The sequence below is a fragment of the Ranitomeya variabilis genome, chromosome 2 (genome assembly GCF_051348905.1).
Source record: "Ranitomeya variabilis isolate aRanVar5 chromosome 2, aRanVar5.hap1, whole genome shotgun sequence".
Lineage (NCBI taxonomy): Eukaryota > Metazoa > Chordata > Amphibia > Anura > Dendrobatidae > Ranitomeya > Ranitomeya variabilis.
In genome coordinates, this window is record NC_135233.1 from 174,285,823 (window position 1) to 174,310,324 (window position 24,502).

Here is a 24,502-nt window from a genome sequence, read left to right on the forward strand (position 1 = left end):
CCAAGTGTTTCACTACAGTTTATATCGCAGAGCCGTGAAAATAAAAAAAATCATTTTTTTCCCACAAAAATGATTTTTTAGCCCCCCTATTTTTTTTTACCCGAGGGTAACCAGAGAAATTGGACCCCAAAAGTTGTCCAATTTGTCCTGAGTATGCTGATACCCCATATGTTGGGGTAAACCCCTGTTTTGGCGCACAGAAGAGCTCGGAAGGGAAGGAGAACTGTTTTACTTTTTCAATGTAGAATTGGCTGGAATTGAGATCGGACGCCATGTCACGTTTGGAGGGCCCCTGATGTTCCTAAACAGTGGAAACCCCCCAAATTCTAACTGAAACCCTAACCCAAACACACCCCTAACCCTAATCCCAACCCTAACCATAACCCTGACCACACCCCTAACCCGAACATGCCCCTAACCCTAATCCCAACCCTAACCACATCCCTACCTCCAACACACCCCTAACCCTAATCCCAACCATAACCCTAACCACACCCCTAACCTGACAGACCCCTAACCTGACACACCCCTAACCCTAATCCCAACCCTAAACCCAACCGTAAATGTAATCCAAACCCTAACCCTAACTTTAGCCCCAACCCTAACTTTAGCCCCAACCCTAACCCTAACTTTAGCTCCAACCCTAACTGTAGCCCCTGCCCTAACTGTAGCCCTAACCCTAACGTTAGCCCCAACCCTAACCCTTACTTTAGCCCACACTCTAACCCTAACTTCAGCCCCAACCCTAACCCTAACTTTAGCCCTAACCCTAACTGTAGCCCCAACCCTAACCCTAACTGTAGCCTCAACCCCATCTGTAGCCCTAACCCTAACTTTAGCCCCAACCCTAACTTTGGCCCCAACCCTAACCCTAACTTTAGCCCCAACCCTAACCTTAACCCTAATGGGAAAATGGAAATAAATACATTTTTGAAATTTTATTATATTTCTCTCACTAAGCGGGTGATGAAGGGGGGTTTGATTTACTTTTATAGCGGGGTTTTTAGCGGATTTTTTTGATTGGTAGCTGTCACACACTAAAAGACGCTTTTTATTGCAAAAAAAAGTTTTTTGCATCTCCACATTTTGAGAGCTATAATTTTTCCATATTTTGGTCCACAGAGTCATGTGAGGTCTTGTTTTTTGTGGGACGAGTTGACATTTTTATTGTTACCATTTTCGGGCATGTGACATTTTTTGATCGCTTTTTATTCCGATTTTTGTGAGGCAGAATGAACAAAAACCAGCAATTCGTGAATTTCTTTTCGGGGGGGGCATTTATACCGTTCCACGTTTGATAAAATTGATAAAGCAGTTTCATTCTTCGGGTCAGTACGATTACAGCATTACCTTATTTATATCATTTTTTATGTTTTGTTGCTTTTATACGATAATATCTATTTTATATAAAAAAAAATATTTTTGCATTGCTTTATTCTGAGGACTATAACTTTTTTATTTTTTTGCTGATGATGCTGTATGGTACCTCTTTTTTTGCAGGACAAGATGATGTTTTCAGCGGTACCATGTTTATTTATATTTGTCTTTTTGATCCCGCGTTATTTCACTTTTTGTTCGGCGGTATGATAATAAAGCGTTGTTTTTTGCCTCGTTTTTTTTTTTTTTACGGTGATCACTGAAGGGGTTAACTAGTGGGACAGTTTTATAGGTTGGGTCGTTATGGACTCGGCGATACTAAATATGTGTACTTTTATTATTTTTTTATTATTTAGACAAAGAAATGTATTTATTGGAACAATATTTTTTTTTCATTATTTAGGAATTATTATCTTTTTTATTTTTTTTACACATGTAAATATTTTTTTTTATACTTTTTTACTTTGTCCCAGGGTGAGACATCAGCCTATAGTGTGAGATCGCTGATCTGACACTTTGCAAAGCACTGTGTCAGATCAGCGATCTGACGGGCAGTGCTCCAGGCTTGCCGACGCCTGCTCTGAGCAGGCGCTTGCAAGCCACCTCCCTGCAAGACTGGGAAGGAGCCCCGTGGCCATTTTGGATCCGGGGCCTGCAGGGAGGAGGAGATAGGAGACCCTCTGAACAGCGCGATCACATCGCGTTGTTCCGAGGGTCTCAGGGAAGCACCCAGGGAGCCCCCTGCCTGCGCGATGCTTCCCTATGCTGCCGGAACGCTGCGATCATGTTTGATCACAGTGTTCCGGGGGTTGATGTGCCGGGAGCGGTCCGTGACCGCCCCTTGGCACATAGTGCCGAATGTCAGCTGTAATAATCAGCTAACACCCGGCAACGATCGGCCGTGCTCCCCCCGTGAGCGCAGCCAATCGCCTATGACGTACTATTCCATCCATGGGAAGTAGGGCCCGGGTCACATGGATGGAATGGTACATCTACTGGCAGAAAGGGGTTAAAGTATAAAATGATTTAAACTATAAGTTAAAGGCCATAAATAAATACAAGTAAAATGCCAAAATTGCTTTTTCCGTCGATACAACACACTTAAAAAAAATGCAACTAAAATTAATCAAATATTGTATTTATCCCAAATTAGATACATTAAAAACTATAGCTCAGCATGCAAAAAAACAAGCCCTCAAGTGGCTTCATCAACAGAAAAATAAAATTAAAAAGTTACAGGCTCTGAAAATGGCAACACATACCAGTTTTTTCTCTTTTACTCTATGCCAATAAATTAATAATAATTTAGCATCACTGTAATTGTACTGTCCTGGAATGTCATGTTACAGACTATAATTACAATAAATATCGTAGAAGCAAAACCTAAGAAGCAATGGCTAAATGTACTTATTTGTTTCACTATTTCTCCTGAATTGTCATTTTTATTACTTTTTTTTTCAATAAATGGGGTCATTCAAAACATTAACCCCTTTCTGCCAGCTGACGGAATAGTGCGTCATTTAACTAGCGCTCCCGGCCGCCCGGCCGGAGCTAATCGCATCGCTGACCCCCGTCACATGATCGGGGGTCAGCGGTGCATTGCCATAACAACCAGAGGTCTCCTTGAGACCTCTATGGTTGTTGATGGCCGATTGCTTTGAGCACCACCCTGTGGTCGGCGTTCAAAGCAACCCTGCATTTCTGCTACATAGAGGTGATCTGTGCTTCACCTCTATGTAGCAGAGGCGAGTGTATGCTTCTAGCCGCCTATGGAGGCTATTGAAGCATGCCAAAATTAAAAAAAAAAAGTGTTTAAAAATATAAAAAAATAAAAAAAATATAAAAGTTCAAATCACCCCCCTTTCGCCCCAATCAAAATAAAACAATTAAAAAAAAATTAAACCTACACATATTTGGTATTGCCGCGTTCAGAATCGCCCGATCTTTCAATAAAAACAAAGGATTAACCTGATCGCTAAATGGCGTAGCTAGAAAAAAAATCAAAACGCCAAAATTACGTTTTTATGGTTGCCGCGACATTGCAATAAAATGTAATAACGGGTGATCAAAAAAACGTATATGCACCAAAATGGTATCATTAAAAATGCCAGCTTGGCATGCAAAAAATAAGCCCTCACCCGACCCCAGATCACGAAAATTGGAGAATCTACGGGTATCGCAATTTTTTTTTTTTTAGCAAACTTTGGAATTTTTTTTCACCACTTAGATAAAAAATAACCTAGACATGTTAGATGTCTATGAACTTGTAATGACCTGGAGAATCATAATGGCAGGTTAGTTTTAACATTTGGTGAACCTAGCAAAAAAGCCAAACAAAAAACAAGTTTTAGATTGCACTTTTTTTGCAATTTCATCACATTTGGAATTTTTTTCCCGTTTTCTGTTACACGGCATGGTAAAACCAATGGTATCGTTCAAAAGCACATCTCATCCCACAAAAAATAAGCCCTCACATGGCCATATTGACGGAAAAATAAAAAAGTTATGGCTCTGGGAAGAGGGGAGCAAAAACCGAAAAAGAAAAAACGGAAAAAGCTCCGGGGGTGAAGGAGTTAAAGTAAAAACTTGGCGCCTTAGTCACATCGATCAAGAACATTTGGGGGGCCTGACTACATTTAAACTGGGGTCACAGTCATGGAATACTGGATGTAGGAGTAGTGCGGCACCTACCTGTAGATGTGTTAGTGGAAAACAACCTAGGATCAAGCATGGTGTGCCACTGGGCACCAATGTCGTAACCCAAAGCCAAAGACCTGTTCACACTGGGCCAGCCGAGAGGGAACAGAGCAATGTCAGCATGCAGACTAATCCCCCGCCAGTGGTGAATAATGCACAAAATACAATGCCTTTTACTAAGAAGGAACATGATGTGGGTTAGGCAAATTACATCAGGGAGGAGGCCCAGGGACTTTTGAACACTGGGTCTTTCATCACCCTGGTCAGCCCAGATATTGTACCCTAGGAAGACCATTTATTAGGCTGCCAAGTGACCATCCCCCTAGCTGGGGGTCAGCGCTCTGGGGATAGGCGGATTTATGTCGACAATTTACCTGTGGATGTATGGTAGAAAGAGCAGGAGGAGCTGTTTCATCGGTACATTGAGCTGAAGAATCACCATGGGGCAGCACCACACCGTTCGCCTTATTCAGCTTCCAGGATCCATGGAATGCGGAGGACGCCATAGTTGGACACAATGGATACAAGTTTGGTTGTTGTTGGGTATGTGTGGAGCTTCCCACGTCAAACCAGGGATCAGGAGGAGGATATGGAGGACCCCATGAGAGGAACAGACACTCATCCCAGCGATCTGAATACAGAGTCCTCATCTCAGGGATTCCCCCATTGGGGAGTTGGCAGACTCTGAAAGATCATATTAGAGAAGCTGGTGATGTCTGTTATGCTGATGTACACAAGGATGGAATGGGGATTATGGAGTTTATTCACAAGCAAGACATGGAATATGCTTTGAGGAAATTGGATGATACAAAGTTTTGTAAAAATTCCTTACATCAATTAAGGAATTTGCTCCTCAGACCTTGTGGGGGCATCACAACACAGAACAAGACCTCAATCAGAAGACAATAAAACATTCACACTTCTTATCTATGAACTGTTCAATATTTATGGACATAACTGTTTATCACTCTCCCATAATGGTAGTTCTGGTTCACATCACATGTCTTATCTGTTGCAGTATTTCTATGTCCGTTGTGCATAAATATGTGATTCTTCAGACTTTGTATTAGTCTGTGTCTCATGAAGAAACCTGAGTAGTCTCGAAAGCTTGCAATTTGTTACCATATTTTCAGTTAGTCATTAAAAGGTATAAACCACTGAGGACTCTCAATTCGAAATATTTTTCTATCTACTGGCTAACACGGTACAAAGATATATATCTTTCCTGAACCCACAAAGATATTTGGAGAACCGTTGGGACTGTATGATATGTTGTTGTTGGCAGGAGTGGGATACACGTGCTGCCGTCATGATATCCGTCGTCTGGAGGAGCATGGACTGTGTCTACAGACTATACTGGTGGGAAACACAAAAGCAGTGGGCCAGACAACATTTGGGAGACAGTGGGTATTCCCTGGTATGGGGCAGTGGAACTGCTGGCCCTGGGTTGGCATCTTGTGGACTGGGGGCATTGTATTTTGACCATCTACCCGGAGTTACTGTAAGACAATGGATGTAAGGAATAAAAAATAGTTGCATCATTAACCAGCCTAGGTGATTATTACAACCAACAACCTCAGATCCTCTTAAGTGTAGGCAACGGTGGGATTAAGTAAATGATGTAATTCAAAACTACATGTCTTGTGGAAAACAAGCCGTGATTTCATTATGATAAATTATAATTTTTTTAATTATGTCTCTTAGAAAAAGGGGAAAAAATGAAATAGCTTACATTCAAATCCTAAATTCGGTAATGTTCCTATTGTTATAGTGATGAGCTTAATAATTTCAAAGCGAGGTGTTCTACTGCAGGCGGTGGCCATTATCTATTCTTACTGCACATGACATCTTTTGTTTTTGCCTTTTTTGATATTATTATGATGTGTAGGATCTATTTAAAATGGTATTGTCAGAAGCAGTTCTATAGTGGTATGAATATTGTAAAATTTACTATTTTTTGTGTCGTATAACTGTTTTTTATTTTAATCCCACTTCACTCAATAATTTTTTTCCTTGCAATATGTAATGGTAAATGCAGTTTTTGTTAATACATGTTTAGAAAAGATCCATTGCAATTTGCAGAAATTGGGAGTTTGATTTAAATCTATTTAAAAAAGAAAATGCTTCCTTTTTAGGATCAATAACAGAAAGGCTTCCCCAGAAAGAAGGAACAGGAAAATCAGGTATTGGTTATTTTGTTTAACTGAGAGACATTCCGCAGAGCTAGGGCATAAAGAAGTAAACTTTACATTGTAATTGAATGTAAATGTTGAAGTTCTTCTTGATTTTCTTAATACATTATTTTTCTGTATGCAGTGAGTTTACTAGTCCTATAATGGTATTGTATTTATTCTGACTGTAGCTATAGTTGTAATATGGACTGCTCGTCTGAAAAAACTACAAATGTGGTTGCACATACAGTTGTGCTCAAAAGTTTACATATTCCAGCAGAATTTTTGCTTTCTTGGCCTTTTATCAGGGAATATGAATGATAACAGCAAAACGTTTTCTCCACTCTTGGTTAGTAGTTGGGTGAAGCCATTTATTGTCAAACTACTGTGTTTTCTCTTTTTAAATCATAATGACTACCCAAAACATCCAAATGACCCTGATCAAAAGTTCATATACCCCATTCCTTAATACCGTGTATTGCCCCCTTTAACATCAATGACAGCTTGAAGTCATTTGTGGTAGTTGTGGATGAGGTTCTTCATTTTCTCAGACAGTAAAGCTGCCCACTCTTCTTGGCAAAAAGCCTCTAGGTCCTGTATGCTCCTGGGCTGTCTAGCATGAACTGCCCTCTTGAGATCTCCCCAGAGTGGCTCATTGATATTGAGGTCAGGAGACTGAGATGGCCACTCCAGAACCTTCACTTTGTTCTGCTGTAGCCAATGACAGGTCGACTTAGCTTTGTGCTTTGGATCGTTGTCATGATGGAATGTCCAAGTATGTCCCATGCACAGCTTACAGGCTGATGACTGCAAATTTTTCTCCAGCATTTGCTGATAGCGTGCTGCATTCATCTTTCCTTCAACTTTGACCAAGTTTCCTGTGCCTTTGTAGCTCACACATCCCCAAAACATCAGCAATCCACCTCTGTGTTTTACAGTAGGAAAGGTGTTCCTTTCATCTTAGGCCTTGTTGACCTCTCTCCAAATGTAGCGTTTATGGTTGTGGCCAAAAAGTTCAGTTTTGGTCTCAGCACTCCAAATTACCTTGCTTCAGAAGTTTTGAGGCTTGTCTCTGTGCTGTTTTGCGTATTGTAGGTGAGATACTTTGTGGCATTTGCGCAGTTATGGCTTTCTTCTGGAGACATGACCATGCTGCCCATTTTTCTTCAAGTTCCTCCTTATTGTGCATCTTGAAACAGCTAGTTTTCAGAGAGTCCAGTATTTCCGCTGATGTTATTTGTAGGTTTTTCTTTGCATCCCAAACAATTTTCCTGGCAGTTATGGATGACAGTTTCGTTGGTCTACCTGACCGTGGTTTTGTTTTTACAGAGCCCCTGATTTTCCATGTGTTAATCACAGTTTGAACGCTGCTGACTGGCATTATGAATTCCTTGGATATCTTTTTCTATCCCTTTCCTGGTTTATACAGTTCAACTACCTTTTCCCGTAGATCTGTTGACAATTCTTTTGTGTCCGCCGTGATTCACAATCCAGAAACATCAGTGGCTGGATGAAAGAAGCAAGAGTCTGTCTGGATGCCAGAAACTCACTCAGTTTTTATGCACACACATTAATTACAAGCAAACAGGTCTGTTGTGAACTATATTTCTTGGCTCCCTCTTGTGGTCACTAGCGGTATTTCACTTGGATCATCTTTCTCCAGGTTGGTACCCACCTGGTTCGTTAGGCCTTGGGTGTTCCTATTTAGACTTCCTGGAAACTCAGTCTAGTGCCTGGAATCGATGTAGTCAGTCTATGTCTGTTTGCTCCTGACTCCTGGTCTCCTGTTCTTTGCATGATAAGCTAAGTCCTGCTTTCTTATTTTTGTTTTATTCGCTTTGCTTCTATTTTGTTCCAGCTTGTTCATAATGTGATTCCTGATTTTTGCTGGAAGCTCTAGGGGGCTGATATTCTCCCCCCACACCGTTAGTCAGTGCTGGGGTTCTTGGATATTCAGCGTGGATATTTTTGTAGGGTTTTTGCTGACCGTATAAGTCTCCTTCCTATTTTCTGCTATTAATTAGTGGGCCTCTCTTTGCTAAATCTAGTTCATTCTTGCGTTTGTCTTTTCTTCTTGCCTCACCGTTATTGTTTGTTGGGGGCTTGTGTTATAGCCTTGGGGTCCTTTCTCTTGAGGCAAGTGAGGTCTTATTTTCTCTGAAAGGGTTAGTTAGTTCTCCGGCTGGTGCGGGACGTCTGGAGTCGGCGTGGGTGCGTTCCCCGGCTGCTTCTGGTTGTTGTGCTGGGATTGGATGTACGGTCAGCCAGGTTACCACCTCCCTATGAGCTGGTTTTTGTGTTTGCGGACTTAGCTGGAACTTCTGAGATCCTCTACCACTAGGATCATAACAGTATTCCAGGCCAAAAGTGAATATTTATTGCATTGCAGAAGCGGGATTAAAAGAAAAGAAGTTCTGAGTTTTTTTGGGTTTTTTTTCTTCTTCCCCTTTTTCCTCTGAGTGGCTTGAAGCTCTGCTGCAGACATGAATGTTCAGACTCTGATTACTAGTGTGGATCAGCTTGCTGCACGAGTGCAGGGCATTCAGGATTTTGTTATTAGTAGTCCTATGTCAGAGCCTAAGATACCTATTCCTGAGCTTTTCTCTGGTGATCGATTTAAATTTGGGAATTTTAGGAATAATTGTAAATTGTTTCTATCTTTGAGACCGCGTTCGTCTGGAGACTCAGCTCAGCAAGTTAAAATCGTTATTTCTTTTTTGCGTGGCGTCCCTCAGGATTGGGCTTTTTCATTGGCGCCAGGAGATCCGGCATTGGCAAATATTGATGCATTTTTTCTGGCGCTCGGATTGCTTTATGAGGAGCCCAATCTTGAAATTCAGGCAGAAAAAGCGTTGCTGGCTATCTCTCAGGGCCAAGATGAGGCTGAAGTGTATTGCCAAAAATTTCGGAAATGGTCCGTGCTTACTCAATGGAATGAGTGTGCTATGGCCGCAAATTTCAGAAATGGCCTTTCTGAAGCCATTAAGAATGTGATGGTGGGTTTTCCCATTCCTACAAGTCTGAGTGATTCTGTGGCTCTGGCCATTCAGATAGATCGGCGTTTGAGGGAGCGTAAATCTGCTAATCCTCTGGCAGTGTTGTCTGAACGGACAACTGACTCAATGCTATGTGATAGAATTCAGACTAGAACTGAACGACAAAATCATAGACGTCAGAATGGGTTGTGTTTTTACTGTGGTGATTCTACACGTTATCTCAGCATGCTCTAAATGCCTAACAAAGATGGTTAGTCCTGTCGCCATTGGTAATTTGCATCCTAAGTTTATTTTGTCTGTAACTCTAATTTGCTCATTGTCTTCCTACCCTGTTATGGCATTTGTGGATTCAGGTGCTGCCCTGAGTCTTATGGACTTGTCGTTTGCCAAGCGCTGTGGTTTTGTCCTGCAGCCTTTGAAAAATCCTATTCCTCTTAGAGGAATTGATGCTACGCCATTGGCGGAGAATAAACCGCAGTATTGGACACAAGTGACCATGTGTATGACTCCTGAACATCGGGAGGTGATTCGTTTTCTTGTTCTGCATAAAATGCATGATTTGGTCGTTTTAGGTCTGCCATGGTTACAGACCCATAATCCAGTTTTGGATTGGAAGGCAATGTCTGTGTCAAGTTGGGGTTGTCAGGGAATTCATTGCGATTCCCCGTCGGTGTCTATTGCTTCTTCTACTCCTTCTGAAGTTCCAGAGTATTTGTTGGACTATCAGGATGTATTCAGTGAGTCCAGGTCCAGTGCCCTTCCTCCTCATAGGGACTGTGACTGCGCTATAGATTTGATTCCTGGTAGTAAATTTCCTAAGGGACGATTATTTAATTTATCTGTACCTGAGCATGCCGCAATGCGTTCTTATATAAAGGAGTCTTTGGAGAAGGGACATATTCGTCCATCCTCTTCCCCTCTTGGTGCGGGATTCTTTTTTGTAGCCAAGAAAGACGGGTCTTTGAGACCTTGTATAGACTATCGGCTTCTGAATAAAATCACGGTCAAATTTCAGTACCCTTTGCCACTATTGTCGGACTTGTTTGCTCGGATTAAGGGTGCCAAGTGGTTCACCAAGATAGATCTTCGTGGTGCGTACAACCTTGTGCGCATTAAGCAGGGAGATGAATGGAAAACTGCGTTTAATACGCCCGAAGGTCATTTTGAGTACTTGGTGATGCCTTTTGGGCTTTCTAATGCTCCTTCAGTGTTTCAGTCTTTTATGCATGACATCTTCCGGAAGTATCTAGATAAATTTATGATTGTTTATCTGGATGATATTCTGTTTTTTTCTGATGATTGGGATTCTCATGTAAAGCAGGTCAGGATGGTGTTTCAGGTTTTGCGTGCTAATGCTTTGTTTGTGAAGGGCTCAAAGTGTCTCTTTGGAGTGCAGAAGGTTTCCTTTCTGGGTTTCATTTTCTCCCCTTCTACAGTAGAGATGGACCCAGTCAAGGTCCGAGCTATTCATGATTGGACTCAACCCACGTCTGTTAAGAGTCTTCAGAAGTTCTTGGGTTTTGCTAATTTCTACCATCGTTTTATTGCTAATTTCTCTAGCGTTGTTAAACCTTTGACGGATATGACCAAGAAAGGTTCTGATGTGGCTAATTGGGCTCCGGCAGCCGTGGAGGCTTTCCGGGAGCTGAAGCGCCGGTTTACTTCGGCGCCTGTTTTGTGCCAGCCTGATGTCTCACTTCCCTTTCAGGTTGAAGTGGACGCTTCTGAGATCGGTGCAGGGGCTGTTTTGTCGCAGAAAGGCTCTGGTTGCTCTGTGATGAGACCTTGTGCTTTTTTTTCTAGGAAATTTTCGCCTGCGGAGCGGAACTATGATGTTGGTATTCGGGAGTTGTTGGCCATGAAGTGGGCATTTGAGGAGTGGCGTCATTGGCTCGAGGGAGCTAAGCATCGTGTGGTGGTCTTGACGGATCACAAAAATTTGATGTATCTCGAGTCTGCTAAGCGCCTGAATCCTAGACAGGCTCGTTGGTCGTTGTTTTTCTCCCGTTTTGACTTTGTGGTCTCGTACCTGCCTGGTTCGAAGAATGTGAAGGCTGATGCTCTTTCTAGGAGTTTTGTGCCTGACTCTCCGGGAGTCTCAGAGCCAGCTGATATTCTTAAAGAGGGAGTAATCTTGTCGGCCATTTCTCCTGATTTGCGTCGTGTGTTGCAGAGATTTCAGGCTGGTAGACCTGACCCTTGCCCACCTGATAGACTGTTTGTTCCTGATAAATGGACCAGCAGAGTTATCTCCGAGGTTCATTCCTCAGTGTTGGCGGGGCATCCTGGGATTTTTGGTACCAGAGATTTGGTGGCTAGGTCCTTTTGGTGGCCTTCCTTGTCGCAGGATGTGCGTTCTTTTGCGCAGTCCTGTGGGATTTGTGCTCGGGCTAAGCCTTGCTGTTCTCGTGCCAGCAGGTTGCTTTTGCCCTTGCCCGTCCCGAAGAGGCCCTGGACACACATTTCCATGGATTTCATTTCAGATCTTCCGGTGTCTCAAGGTATGTCTGTCATCTGGGTGGTGTGTGATCGCTTTTCCAAGATGGTCCATTTGGTGCCCTTGCCTAAGTTGCCTTCCTCTTCTGATCTGGTTCCTTTGTTCTTTCAGAATGTGGTTCGCTTGCATGGCATTCCTGAGAATATCGTGTCTGACAGAGGATCCCAGTTTGTGTCCAGATTCTGGCGATCTTTTTGTGCTAAGATGGGCATTGATTTGTCGTTTTCATCTGCCTTTCATCCTCAGACTAATGGCCAAACGGAGCGAACCAATCAGACGCTGGAGGCTTATTTGAGATGTTTTGTTTCTGCGGATCAGGATGATTGGGTGACCTTCTTGCCATTGGCTGAGTTTGCCCTCAATAATCGGGCTAGTTCCGCTACTTTGGTTTTGCCATTTTTCTGCAACTCTGGTTTTCATCCTTGTTTTTCCTCGGGTCATGTTGAACCTTCTGACTGTCCTGGGGTGGATTCCATGGTGGATAGGTTGCAGCGGATTTGGAATCATGTGGTGGACAACTTGAAGTTGTCACAGGAGAAGGCTCAGCGTTTTGCCAACCGCCGCCACGATGTGGGTCCCCGACTTCGTGTTGGGGATTTGGTTTGGTTATCTTCTCGGTATGTCCCTCTGAAGGTTTCCTCTCCTAAGTTTAAGCCTCGCTTTATTGGTCCTTATAAAATTTTGGAAGTCCTTAATCCGGTGTCTTTTCGTTTGGATCTTCCGGTGTCATTTGCCATTCACAATGTGTTCCATAGGTCTTTGTTACGGCGGTATGTTGTGCCTGTGGTTCCTGCTGTTGACCCTCCGGCTCCGGTCTTGGTTGAGGGCGAGTTGGAGTACGTGGTGGAGAAGATCTTGGATTCTCGTCTCTCTAGACGGAGGCTTCAGTATCTGGTCAAATGGAAGGGCTATGGTCAGGAGGATAATTCCTGGGTGGTCGCCTCTGATGTTCATGCGGCCGATTTGGTGCGTGCCTTTCACGCTGCTCATCCTGATCGCCCTGGTGGTCGTGGTGAGGGTTCGGTGACCCCTCCTTAAAGGGGGGGTACTGTTGTGAACTATATTTCTTGGCTCCCTCTTGTGGTCACTAGCGGTATTTCACTTGGATCATCTTTCTCCAGGTTGGTACCCACCTGGTTCGTTAGGCCTTGGGTGTTCCTATTTAGACTTCCTGGAAACTCAGTCTAGTGCCTGGAATCGATGTAGTCAGTCTATGTCTGTTTGCTCCTGACTCCTGGTCTCCTGTTCTTTGCATGATAAGCTAAGTCCTGCTTTCTTATTTTTGTTTTATTCGGTTTGCTTCTATTTTGTTCCAGCTTGTTCATAATGTGATTCCTGATTTTTGCTGGAAGCTCTAGGGGGCTGATATTCTCCCCCCACACCGTTAGTCGGTGCGGGGGTTCTTGGATATTCAGCGTGGATATTTTTGTAGGGTTTTTGCTGACCGTATAAGTCTCCTTCCTATTTTCTGCTATTAATTAGTGGGCCTCTCTTTGCTAAATCTAGTTCATTCTTGCGTTTGTCTTTTCTTCTTGCCTCACCGTTATTGTTTGTTGGGGGCTTGTGTTATAGCCTTGGGGTCCTTTCTCTTGAGGCAAGTGAGGTCTTATTTTCTCTGAAAGGGTTAGTTAGTTCTCCGGCTGGTGCGGGACGTCTGGAGTCGGCGTGGGTGCGTTCCCCGGCTGCTTCTGGTTGTTGTGCTGGGATTGGATGTACGGTCAGCCAGGTTACCACCTCCCTATGAGCTGGTTTTTGTGTTTGCGGACTTAGCTGGAACTTCTGAGATCCTCTACCACTAGGATCATAACACAGGTCATAGGTGAAGATGTTACCTTTAGTAGCCATTCAAACCCATTTGTGTCAACTTCTGTGCATGTTATCAGACCAAAATCACCAGGGTATGTGAAGTTTTGATCAGGGTCATTTGGATGTTTTGGATTGTCATTAAAAAAAGAGAAAACAGTAGTTTACAATAAATGGCTTCACCCAACCACCAACCACGAGTGGAGAAAAAGTTTTGGTATTATTATTCATATTCTCTGAAAAAAAGGCCAAGAAAGCAAAAATTTAGCCGGGGTATGTAAACTTTTTGAGCACAACTGTAGAGAAATGAGTGAACCCGAGCTATAAAGTTTGGGGTTTGTACTGGACCTTTGCTGAACTTTGAACTCGGATTTCTCATTGAAGTCTGTTTTACAGTTCGGGAATACAGAGGAGAGAGAGATTTTCCAGCTCCAAAGGTCAGGTCACCAATGATTTCTATGGGATTCGGGTTCAGATTCAAGTTCAAGTAGAGTTCTGGTAACTGATCCAATCTTTGGACTAATGTTTTGTCGAACCCGATGAACCCGCACTTCCACGGGTCTACTCATGCCTACACATAGAGAACTAGTCTCACTCTGTTTGTTGTACATGCCAAAGCTAGGCTGGCACACACAGCCAACACTGAGAAGGTAATGGCTCCCAGTTTTCTCAAACTGTCCACACCCTGCTCTGTCTCCGCAGGTCCTTCAGGCTCGAGACCCAATCATTCTGCACTCTTTAATGCTTCTTCCTCTCTACTATTGGTGTCTCTCGGTGCAAACTGTTGTGCTCTGGTATTACCACAATCACATTTCCCCTAACGTAAGCATCAAACTCTGCATTGAACTAAGATGACATTGATTATTTTGTAAGCTAATTGTAGGAGGCCATTTCTCCTGGTGACCAGTGATACTAGAAGGGTCAGGTGGTGCTATTTTATATAGCGGTCCACCAGCCACTAATATGCAAAACTATGGCCAACACGCAGGAGCAACACTAGTGACACACAACATGGCATCACCAAATGTAAATGAGAGCACACACAAATACTGTAAGGAGTAATATGAGGGTGACAATTTCCCTGCCCGATGCACTATAGAAATAGTGGTGATGTATTAATGCTGGGTTCTCAGGAGCAGCTGAGGTTTAATACCAGTCACTGAGATTTCATTTTGTTTTCAAAGTTTCAAAGTTTTCATAAAGAAGCAAACTGATAGTTGTCTTCTCATAAGCATAGAAAGCAGAGTCGGTGTCAGAAAAGGAAAAAGAATAGGAAAACTGTAAAGCCATTCGTTACAGCACAAATTTGCATATTGCACAGACACATAAGCATTTGTCAGTAAATCAACAAATATTCCTTATTAGAGACTGTAAATGGAGACTAACATATGGTGACTGAATAATCCCGCCATATCATAATGAAACAACAGCGCCATAATAACTGAATGCCACCCTACCAAGCTTAAGTAACACCGCTATACTGTGACTGAACAACAGCTCCATTCTACAGTATAACTGAATAGCATGACCATACTATATCTGAAGAACACCTTACCATAACTAAACATCAACACCACATAGTGACTGAATAGCAGCACAATTCACTCACTGAATAACCCACCCATACAATAACTGAATAATATCATCATACAAAACTAATAACTAAATTACACCACTATACCATGAGCGGATAACCTCAACATATTGGGACTGAATTCTACTGCCATACATAAACTGAAAGGTAATATCATAATGCTGCTAAAACAATACAGCATAGGGAACACAACTGTCATACTATGACATCCTTGGTGAGGAAAGGGGGCCTCAGACTGTCCATGGAACTTGAACCCTAATCATCCCTGTCCCAGTGGTACTCTTGAAGATAAAGAGGCCCGAGTCTCCAACCTTGCTATGCTCCTGTTAAACCCTGATCTGTGCCTTCCCCATGCCATGAGGCTTGGGACAGAAATGTAAGGTAAACAAGACACAAAGACAAAACCGTGATAACAGAAAACCTGTAACATACAAAGCACTAACCAACTATTGGGAGGAGGATAGGGCCAGGGAGGACTAAACTAAATGGGAGCAGGGACCAGGAGATAAAAACACACGTACTACAGCAAACCACAGAACACTACTACAATATCTTTACTCCAGCCACTTAGCTTTAGCACACAGCACAGGAAGTCACCTTTCACTGGCAGGGACATGAAGGTCTGACCAATTTGTATATGAAGAGGTAATCCCCAGGTCTGAAGCAGCTGAAATGAAGCTGCATGTTTCTGATCAGTATTGAAAGGGTCGTTAATCTCTTCAGCATGAGAGGAAACTAAATCCATTTAATATGGGACACAAATCCCACCATCTCTAAAGAAGACCTGTGATTCATTACCCGATGTGACCGATGGGGATGTGACTCCTTCGGGTCAACAATAGTACCACACGGCAGTTTGAAGAGTAGCATCAAACTGGTTAAATGAAAATAGTAATGTTCAGACTCATTCAATGGTGATGTAAATGACAATCATATTCAATAACTCACAGGTGACATCTTTAATTGCAGTCATGTTCTTCAACAAATCTTAAAGGGAGTCTGTCCCAGGTTTAAAATCCACCATCTGAAAGCAGCACGATGTAGGGGCAGAAACCCTGATTCCAGTAATGTTTCACTTTCTGGGCTGCTTGATGTTATTTTGATAAAATCACTGTTTTATCAACTGCAGATATAGCAGTTCTCTGAATACTGAGCTCTCTATAACCATGCCCACACCACTGATTGGCATCTTTCTACCCAGACATACAAAGCTGACAATCAATTTTGGGGGACGGGTTGATACAGAGATCATAAATATTGAGAACTACCTGGCAGCATAATCACTAGTCTCCTAGTGATAATCTACTGCTGAGAAAATAGTGATATTATCAAGACTATAGGAAGCAGCTCAGTAAGTGACACATTGCTTGAATCAGGGTCTCTCCTACTTTATGCTACTCTCAGATTAGGTAGCAAAAACCTGGTGACAGATTCATTTTCAGCTGTCCATGAAAGTAAAAGAAGTGTTGCCCCAAACAGTGTGATATCTATGTGTGGACTGCTTAAAGGGATTCTGTTACCAGGCTTTTGCCACCTAATCTGAGATCAGCATAATGTTGAGACAGAGACTCTGATTCCAGTGATGTGTCATTGAGTGGACTACTTGCTATAGTTTTAATGAAAACATTTTTTTATCAGGAGATCACTAGAAGACTAATTAGCTTGCTGCCATGTAGTGCTCCATATTCATGTGCTCTGTATAACCTGTCTCTGTATAACTAAATATTTAGAGAACTTCTAGATCTGCAGCAGGTAGAACTGTTGAGTTTTTCAAAATTGCACCAGTCAGCCCAGTAAGTGTTATATTGATGGAATAAGGGTTTATACCCCTAAACTACACTGTTGGCTGATGGAATAGCAAAAACCTGGTGACAATTTCCCTTTAAAATGTTGGTAAAGAATATTCCTGAAGAAATCAGTAACATTACATAGCAGGAACCAAAGAGGAGGAGAAGATATTAGCAGTGCTCATCTGAATTCTAAAGTTGTGTTCCCTTTTTAATCTGCAGTAGGTTGTAATCCACAAGAAAAGGTAACTTACAGAAGTAAGGGGTTTTCTTAATGAACTACAGCAACTCAGCAGAATTGGGTGCTGGTTCTACACAAAGATATTTTTCAGCCAACAGGGCTCAAAACTAGTAATCAAAGAACTGTTCTACTTTTAATCCCCTAAATATAGACTGATATTAATATATCAGTAAGGGTGTCACAAATCAGAACAACATTGAGCTGATACTAATGGCCTATGTTAAGGCTTGATACAATCAAGATAACAGCAAAGACATTGATGGACTTATCTAGGCTTACACAAGATCGATGTTCATCTATCAAGTCACGTTGGCTCGAGATCAAGCTGAAGGCTGTTAAATAATAATAATAATAATAATAATAATAATAGACCATCAATTTTATAAAAAAGTTTCTAAGTTGACTTCACAATATGTCTTTTTTTTTTTTTTTAGATGATGTTTCTGTTCCATCCTTAGAAACACAACCTCAAGGGGATGAAGAAGGTAAAATCTTACTTTATTGTTTTATCACTAATTATTTTTTTGAGCCAGAATATGCCATTTCATACACTGTACATACACATGGTTGACTTTACTCAAGGATGACTGCTAGCGCAAAAAGAACCCTCTTATTGCATTTTCTTTTTAACCTTTTAATGAGCATGCTGTCATAGACCTTTTACATCGTTTTGTGACAGCCATGACTTTTTTATTTTTTCATTGATGTAACCATTTCAGGACTCATTTTTTACATCTTCATTTTGGGTACATCTACTTATTGATTACATTTTGTTAACACTAGAAATTGAAAAAAAACACTTTTGTGATTTAGTTTTATTCTGAAATTTTTGTGACATTTGCCATGCAACATACAGGTGCTTCTCAAAAATTTAGAATATCATCAAAAAGTTAATTAATTTCAGTTCAATTCAAAAAGTTATATATTATATAGAGTCATTACAAATAGAGTGATCTATTTCAAGTGTTTATTCCTGTTAATGTTGATGATTATGGCTTACAGCCAATGAAAACCCAAAAGTCATTATCTCAGTAAATTAGAATAATTAACAAAAACACCTGCAATGGCTTCCTAAGGATTTAAAAAGCTCCCTTAGTCTGTTTCAGTAGGTTCCACAATCATGGGGAAGACTACTGACTTGACAGATGTCCAGAAGGCAGTCATTGACAAATTCCACAAGGAGGGTAAACCACAAAAGGTCATTGCTAAAGAAGGTGGCTGTTCACAGAGTGCTGTATCCAAGCATATTAATGGAAAGTTGAGTGGAAGGAAAAAGTGTGGTAGAAAAAGGTCCACAAGCAACTGGGATAACAGCAGCCTTGAAAGGATTGTTAAGAAAAGGCCATTCAAATATTTGGAGAAGATTCACAAGGAGTGGGCTGTGCTGCTGGAGTCATTGCTTCAAGAGCCACCACACACTGTCATATCCAGTACATGGGCTACAAGCGTCATATTCCTTGTGTTAAGCAACTCATGACCAATAGACAATCCCAGAAACGTCTTACCTAGGCCAAGGAGAAAAAGAACTAGCCTGCTGCTCAGTGGTCCAAGGTGTTGTTTTCAGTTGAAAGTAAATTTTGCATTTCATTTGGAAGTCAAGGTCCTAGAGTCTGGAGGAAGAGTGGAGAGGCACACAAACCAACCTGCTTGAGGTCTAGTGTGAAGTTTCCACAATCAGTGATGGTTTGGGGAGCCATGTCATCTGCTGGTGTAGGTCCACTGTGTTTCATCAAGACCAAAATCAACACATCCATCTACCAGGAAATTTTACAGCACTTCATGCTTCCCTCTGCCGACAAGATTTTTGGAGATGGAAATTCCATTCTCCAGCAGGACTTGGTACATGTCCACACTGCAAAAAGTACCAATACTTGGTTTAAAAACAACAGTATCACTGTGCTTGATTGTCCAGCAAACTCACTTGACCTTGTCAAGAGGAAGATGAGAGACACCAGACCCAACAATGCAGTTGAGCTGAAAGCTGCTTCAAAGCAACCTGGGCTTCCATAACACATCAGCAGTGCCACAGGCTGATTGCCACCAAGCAATGTTGATGCAGTACTGGATGCAAAAGGAACCCCGACCAAGCATTGAGTGCATTTGCACAACATACATTTCAGTAGACCATCTTTCCGAACTTAACCCCTTTATGATCCAGCCTATTTTGACCTTAATGACCTGGCCATTTTTTCCAATTCTGACCAGTGTCCCTTTATGAGGGAATAACTCAGGAACGCTTCAACGGACCCTAGCGATTCTGAGATTGCTTTTTCGTGACATATTGGGCTTCATGTTAGTAGTAAATTTAGGTTGATAATTTTTGCGTTTATTTGTGAAAAAATGGAAATTTGGCGAAAATGTAGAAAATTTTGCAATGTTCAAATTTTGAATTTTTATTCTGTTAAACCAGAGAGTTATGTGACACAAAATAGTTAATAAATAACATTACCACATGTCTACTTTACATCAGCACAATTTTGGAAACAAGATTTTTTTTGCTAGGAAGTTATAAGGGTTAAAATTTGACCAGCGATTTCTCATTTTTACAACAAAATTTACAAAACCATTTTTTTAGGGACCACCTCACATTTGAAGTCATTTGGAAGAGTCTATATGGCTTAAAATACCCAAAAGTGACACCATTCTAAAAACTTCACCCCTCAAGGTGCTCAAAACCACATTCAAGAAGTTTATTAACCCTTCAGGTGCTTCACAGCAGCAGAAGCATCGTCGAAGGAAAAAATGAACATTTCACTTTTTAGTCACAAAAGTGATCTTTTAGCAACAATTTTTTTTATTTTCCCAAGGGTAAAAGGAGAAACTGGACACTGAAAGTTATTGTGAAATTTGTCCTGAGTACGCCGATATCCCATATGTGGGGGGAACCACTGTTTTGGCGCATGACAGGGCTCGGAAGGGAAAGAGCGCCATTTGACTTTTTGAATGAAAAATTGGCTCCAATCTTTAGTGGACACGATGTCGTTTTGAAGAGCCCCTGTGTGCCTAAATATTGGAGCTCCCTTACAAGTGACCCCATTTTGGAAAGTAGACCCCCCAAGGAACTTATCTAGATGCATAGTGAGCACTTTGAACCCCCAGGTGCTTCACAAATTGATCCTTAAAAATGAAAAAGTACTTTTGTTTTCACAAAAAAAATTCTTTTAGCCTCAATTTTTTTATTTTCACATGAGCAACAGGATAAAATGGATCCTAAAATTTGTTGGGCAATTTCTCCTGAGTACACCAATACCTCACATGTGGGAGTAAACCACTGGGCACACGGCAAGGATTGGAAGGAATGGAGCTCCATTTGACTTATTGAATGAAAAATTAGCTCCAATCGTTAGGGGACACCATGTCGTGTTTGGAGAGCCCCTGTGTGCCTAAACATTAGAGCTCCACCACAAGTGACCCCATTTTGGAAACTAGACCTCCCAAAGAACTAATGTAGATGTGCGTTGAGCACTTTGAACCCCCAAGTGCTTCATAGAAGTTTATAACGCAGAGCCGTGAAAATAAAAAATCATTTTTCTTTCCTCAAAAATTATTTTTTAGGAAGCAATTTTTTATTTTCACAAGGGTAACAGGAGAAATTGGACCCCAATAGTTGTTGTCCAGTTTGTCCTGAGTACGATGATATCCCATATGTGGGGGGGAACCAGTGTTTGGGCGCACAGCTGGGCTCGGAAGGGAAGTAGTGATGTTTTGAAATGCAGACTTTGATGGAATGGTCTGCGGGCGTCAAGTTGCGTTTACAGAGCCCCTGATGTGCCTAAACAGTAGAAATCCCCCACAAGTGACCCCATTTTGGAAACTAGACCCCTCAAGGAACTTATCTAGATGTGTGGTGAGCACTTTAAACCCCCAAGTGCTTCACAGAAATTTATAACGCAGAGCCGTGAAAATAAAAAATCATTTTTTCCCACAAAAATGAGTTTTGGCTCCCAGTTTGCTATTTTCCCAAGGGTAACAGGAGAAATTGGACCCCCAAAGTTGTTGTGCAATTTTTCCTGAGTATGCTTATGCCCCATATGTATAGGTAAACCACTGTTTGGGTGCACATCAGGGCTCGGAAGGGAGGAAGCACAATTTGACTTTTTGAACGCAAGATTGGCTGGACTCAATGGTGGCGCCATGTCGCGTTTGGAGACCCCTGATGTGCCTAAACAATTGAAACCCCTCAATTCTAAATCCAACACTAACCCCAACACACCCCTACCCTAATTCCAACTCTAGACATAACCCTAATCACAACCCTAACCTCAACACACCCCTAACCACAGCCCTAACCCCAACACACCCCTAACCTAATCCCAACCCTAACCCTAACCACAACCCTAACCCCAACACACCCCTAACCCTAATCCCAACCCCAAACATAACCCTAACCACAAGCTTAACCGTAACCCCAACACACCCCTAACCCTAATCTTAACCCTATTTCCAACCCTAACCTTAATTCCAACCCTAACTCTAATTCCAACCCTTAACCCTAAGGCACTGCGTTTTACCTCCGGATTTACTGTGGATTTCCAGTGTTTTTTGTGTGGATTTCACCTGCGGATTCCTATTAAGGAAAAGGTGTAAAACGCTGCGGAATCCACACAAAGAATTGACATGCTGCGGAAAATACAATGCAGTGTTTCCGCACGGTATTTTCCACACCATGGGCACAGCGGATTTGGTTTTCCATAGGTTTACATGGTACTGTAAACGTGATGGAAAACTGCAATGAATCCGCAGCCAAATCCACACCATGTGCACATAGCCTAATTCTAACCCTAATTCTAACCCTAATTGAAACCCTAACCCTAATTGTAACCCTAACCCTAATTCCAACCTTCACCCTAATCCTTACCCTAACCCTAATTGCAACCCTAACCCTAATTGCAACCCTAACCCTAATTGCAACCCTAACCATAATTGCAACCCTAACCCTAATTCTAACCCTAACCCTAGCTCTAACACTAATTCTAACCCTAACCCGAATTGCAACCCTAACCCTAGTTCTGACCCTAACCCTAGTTCTAACCCTAACCCTAGTGGAAAAATAAAAGTAAATATATTTTCTTTATTTTATTATGTTTTCTACCTATGGGGGTGAAAAAGGGGGGGTTTATTATGTTTTTATTTTGATCACTGTGATAGAACTTATCACAGCGATCAAACTGTACCTGGAATGAATCTGCCGGCCGGCAGATTCGGAGGGCGCACTGCGCATGCACCCGCCATTTTGGAAGATGGCGGCGCCCATGAGAAGCCAGATGGACACCGGGAGGGACACCGGAGCTCGGTAAGTATGCGGAGGTGGGATCAGACCATGGGGGGTGAGATCGGACAGCAGGGGAGCGGACAGGAGGACGGAGGGGAGCGGAGGACAGCAGAGGACAGGACGGAGGACAGGGGTGGTGGGTCGGTGGCGGTGGCAGGGGCAGATTGCAGTCTCCAGTCATGGCTGATGATATTGCGGCATCGGCCATGGCTGGATTGTAATATTTCACCAATTTTCATTGGTGAAATATTACGATTGCTCTGGTTGAAGGTGAAAGTGAAACGTCACTTTCAACAGCTAATCAGAGTGATCATAGCCGTGGGGGGGGCGAAACCACCTCCCCTGTGTTGAAGTACCACTCCCCCTGTCCCTGCAGGTCGGGTGAAATTACAGTTAACACTTTCACATGACCTGCAGGAATGCAATTATTCTGTTTCTAATGACTCTATATAATATCTGAGTTTCACTTTTTGTATTGTTATTGACGACCTAAAATAAATTAACTTTTTGATGATATTCTAATTTTGTGAGAAGCACTTGTAAGTAATGCATTACCCTTAAACTGAGTAATGGTAGTTGGAGCGCCCCGTCAGGGCCGTGGGGGTACTTGGTACCGGGTCCAGTTGGCTCAAAGGGGGGATGTCACGGTGGCTGACCCGGTCCATGGCCCTGGGACGTCCGTATAAAAGGGGAAGGTCTTTTAACCCCTTTCTGCCATTGGTCGTACTATTCCGTCCATGTGGGGTGGGCCCTAATTCCCAAGGACGGAATAGTACGTCCAGCACAATCGGCCACGCTCACGGGGGGAGCACGGCCGATCGCGGCCGGGTGTCAGCTGCCTATCGCAGCTGACATCCGGCACTATGTGCCAGGAGAGGTCACGGACCGCCCCGGGACATTAACCCCCGGCACACCGGGATCAAACATGATCGCGGTGTGCCGGCGGTACACGGAAGCATCGTGCAGGGAGGGGGCTCCCTGTGGGCTTCCCTGAGACCCCCGGAGCAACACGATGTGATCGCGTTGTTGCGAGGGTCTCTTACCTCTCCTCCCTGCAGCAGGCCCGGATCCAAAATGGCCGCGACATCCGGGTCCTGCAGGGAGGGAGGTGGCTTACCAAGTGCCTGCTCAGAGCAGGCGCTTGGTAAGCCTGCAGCGCTGGAACTCAGATCGGTGATCTGTGATGTCCCCCCGTGGGACAAAGTAAAAAAGTAAAAAAAAAATTTCCACATGTGTAAAAAAAAAAGAAAAAAAAAAATCCTAAATAAAGAAAAAAATATATTATTCCCATAAATACATTTCTTTATCTAAATAAAAAAAATCAAACAATAAAAGTACACATATTTAGTATCACCGCATCCGTAACGACCCCACCTATAAAACTATATCACTAGTTAACCCCTTCAGTGAACACCGTAAGAAGAAAAAAAAATGAGGAAAAAAACAATGCTTTATTCTCATACCGCCAAACAAAAAGGGGAATAACACGTTATCAAAAAGACGGATATAAATAACCATGGTAACGCTGAAAACATCATCTTGTCTCGCAAAAAACAAGCTGCCATACAGCATCATCAGCGAAAAAATAAAAAAGTTATAGTCCTCAGAATAAAGCGATGCCAAAATAATTATTTTTTCTATAAAATAGTTTTTATCGTATAAAAGCGCCAAAACATAAAAAATGATATAAATGAGGTATCACTGTAATCATACTGACCCGAAGAATAAAACTGCTTTGTCAATTTTACCAAACGCGGAACGGTATAAACGCCTCCCCCAAAAGAAATTCATGAATAGCTGTTTTTTGGTCATTCTGCCTCACAAAAATCGGAATAAAAAGCGATCAAAAAATCTCCCGTGCCCGAAAATGTTACCAATAAAAACGTCAACCCGTCCCGCAAAAAACAAGACCTGACATGACTCTGTGGACTCAAATATGGAAAAATTATAGCTCTCAAAATGTGGTAACACAAAAAATATTTTTTGCAATAAAAAGCGTCATTCAGTGTGTGACGGCTGCCAATCATAATAATCCGCTAAAATACCCACTATAAAAGTAAATCAAAC

The 24,502-nt window shown here is 42.3% G+C and overlaps 1 protein-coding gene and 1 pseudogene across 1 annotated transcript in view; both read left to right on the forward strand.

Annotated features, from left to right (window-relative positions):
* SMOC2 (SPARC related modular calcium binding 2) overlaps positions 1 to 24,502 on the forward strand; it is a 640,791-nt gene that overhangs the window by 210,484 nt on the left and 405,805 nt on the right. Inside the window, exons 5-6 of the mRNA XM_077283220.1 lie at positions 6,210 to 6,257; positions 17,598 to 17,648. Of these exons, the coding sequence (XP_077139335.1) occupies positions 6,210 to 6,257; positions 17,598 to 17,648 (99 nt within the window). The remainder of the gene's footprint in view (positions 1 to 6,209; positions 6,258 to 17,597; positions 17,649 to 24,502) is intronic.
* On the forward strand, positions 4,196 to 5,374 carry LOC143808921 (serine/arginine-rich splicing factor 9 pseudogene; annotated as a pseudogene).